Source organism: Otolemur garnettii, unplaced genomic scaffold (assembly GCF_000181295.1).
Source record: "Otolemur garnettii isolate 467f Iridium unplaced genomic scaffold, OtoGar3 scaffold00082, whole genome shotgun sequence".
Lineage (NCBI taxonomy): Eukaryota > Metazoa > Chordata > Mammalia > Primates > Galagidae > Otolemur > Otolemur garnettii.
In genome coordinates this window covers 4,986,052-4,987,914 of record NW_003852477.1, presented here as the reverse complement: position 1 = coordinate 4,987,914, position 1,863 = coordinate 4,986,052, and the positions used below count along the sequence as shown (strand labels likewise).

The window sequence follows — 1,863 nt, the reverse complement described above, 5'->3', positions numbered from 1 at the left end:
AAGGATGGTGTTCTCTCTAAAGCTTGGCTCACATGTGTGCTTTGAACCATTGGTTGAGCCCACCACATAACTCATGAGGATTATGAGAAATTTACCTTTATCTTGGAAGCCAGACTTAGGTGTGATTGAGAGAAAGTGCAAACAGTCTGTAGTATAATTCTCTTTGCCTTAATCCGCTTTTGCTTTTTATTTTAATTTCAGGAGATTTGTTGAAGATGAAAGTGACCTTATCAGCTTTGGATACTTATGAGACTTCTTTCACACCTTTGGTGGTCATAGAACTTGCTCAGGATGTCAAAGAAGAAACCAAAGAATGGCTGAAAAATAGAATTATTGCTAAAAAAAAAGATGGAGGTGAGTAAAATAGTTACTCCTCAGATGTGGTCATGCTCAGTAACTAAAAATGTATTTATAAATGTGTTTTACAATTCTTATAAATATGTATTATTTACTGATGTTCATTTTTTGTCCTTTATTATCTACCTAGACTTTAAGTGGCTTTAAATTAATATTAAATTTTAAATCCCCATTAAAGTATAAGGAACATGAGTGCTTTTCTTCACAGCTCTAAAAGCTATGCCTAGCACACTGCTTGGTGTGTGATAGGTGCTTAAGAAATATTTTTCAAGTAACTGGGCAAGTATTTATTGAGTGTTCTTTGTGTGTCAGTGATGGTGCTAACAGAGAATTAAATAAAGTCTAAGGTCTCTGCTTGTAAGAATGTTACCATCAGGGTAGGGAGACTAAATGCCAGTTCTTAGAAATTCTGATAGTGGTAGAGCTGCCACAAAGCCGTGCATGGCACTTAAGAATGAATCATATGTATATTTGCTGTAAAAGTAAAGGGAAGGCTAGCATGACTATGGCAGTGTTTTTTGGAGTGACGGGGGATGACTTAAGACACCAAAATTTAGCCTTCTCTTGAAGGGTGACAGTGATTCTCTCTAGGGGAGAAGGCAGAGGATGATTTACGTAAGAAAACATTTCATAAATTGCATAGAATAACATTTCAAACTCCACTAAGTCTTAAACACTGGACTAAACTTAGACTCCTTTTTTTAAAAATTGTGATTGTAAACTGAAGTGATTTCTTAAAAATAGAATTTTGAATCAAAGTGGAACTTGAAAATGTTTCCAAATAATTAAACTAGCAAGAAACTTAACAAGAATATTTGCTAGCTAAAATTTTGAGTGTTTCATTGAACCTGAGTTCCCTTCCTTAAAATTTCTGTGATTTAAGAATATAAGTAATGTCTTAGCATGAAAGATTCCCAGTGTATTCCCAATCTTCCTTTCTGCTGATTGTGTGTCTTCACAAGGACAGGGGGTGGGGATAGGTGTCTTTCTGCACTGTTTGGGCCACAATTAAAAAAACTCTCCAAAAAAAGTATTTTGGGTCTTCCAGGTAAAGATAGTGAATCTAACAGCCATGTTTACTTTTATTCTCTTCTAAATAGCTATTAAAATGATGATAAAAATAAAAGCACTTAAAAAAATTAATATAAATGACCCACGTCCACATCGACCAAAAGAAAGAAGATACAATAGCAACAAAATTTTAGAAGCTAAAAGACAGATGGATGAATAGAAATTGACCTCTCAAATTTGAGAAAGCTAAAACTTAGGCTGGCAGGGGAGAAAATTGAGATCCAGTTTGGTTTATATGGCAAAATACCCCCAAAGACTCAAAAATTAGTGACACCAGGGGCCGGTAAAGGTGGAGATAAGAATAGTACTGAGAAAAAAGAGGATTGGCAGAAGTACTTAATAAATAGTTAAGTCCCTGCATTCCTTCTGTACTCTACCACTTCTGTGGAACACTTGAGGCTTGTTTTCTGGAGAAGGCCAGATGTGTGGTTTTCA

At 35.2% G+C, this 1,863-nt stretch overlaps 1 protein-coding gene across 1 annotated transcript in view; it reads left to right on the top strand.

The window, feature by feature from the left end:
- Window positions 1-205: 205 nt before the first annotated feature.
- The window catches only part of ANO10 (anoctamin 10), a 199,701-nt gene continuing 198,043 nt past the window's right edge, over window positions 206-1,863 (top strand). The window contains exon 1 of the mRNA XM_012808038.2: window positions 206-354. Coding sequence (XP_012663492.1) covers window positions 216-354 — 139 coding nt within the window. The 5' untranslated portion in view covers window positions 206-215. The remainder of the gene's footprint in view (window positions 355-1,863) is intronic.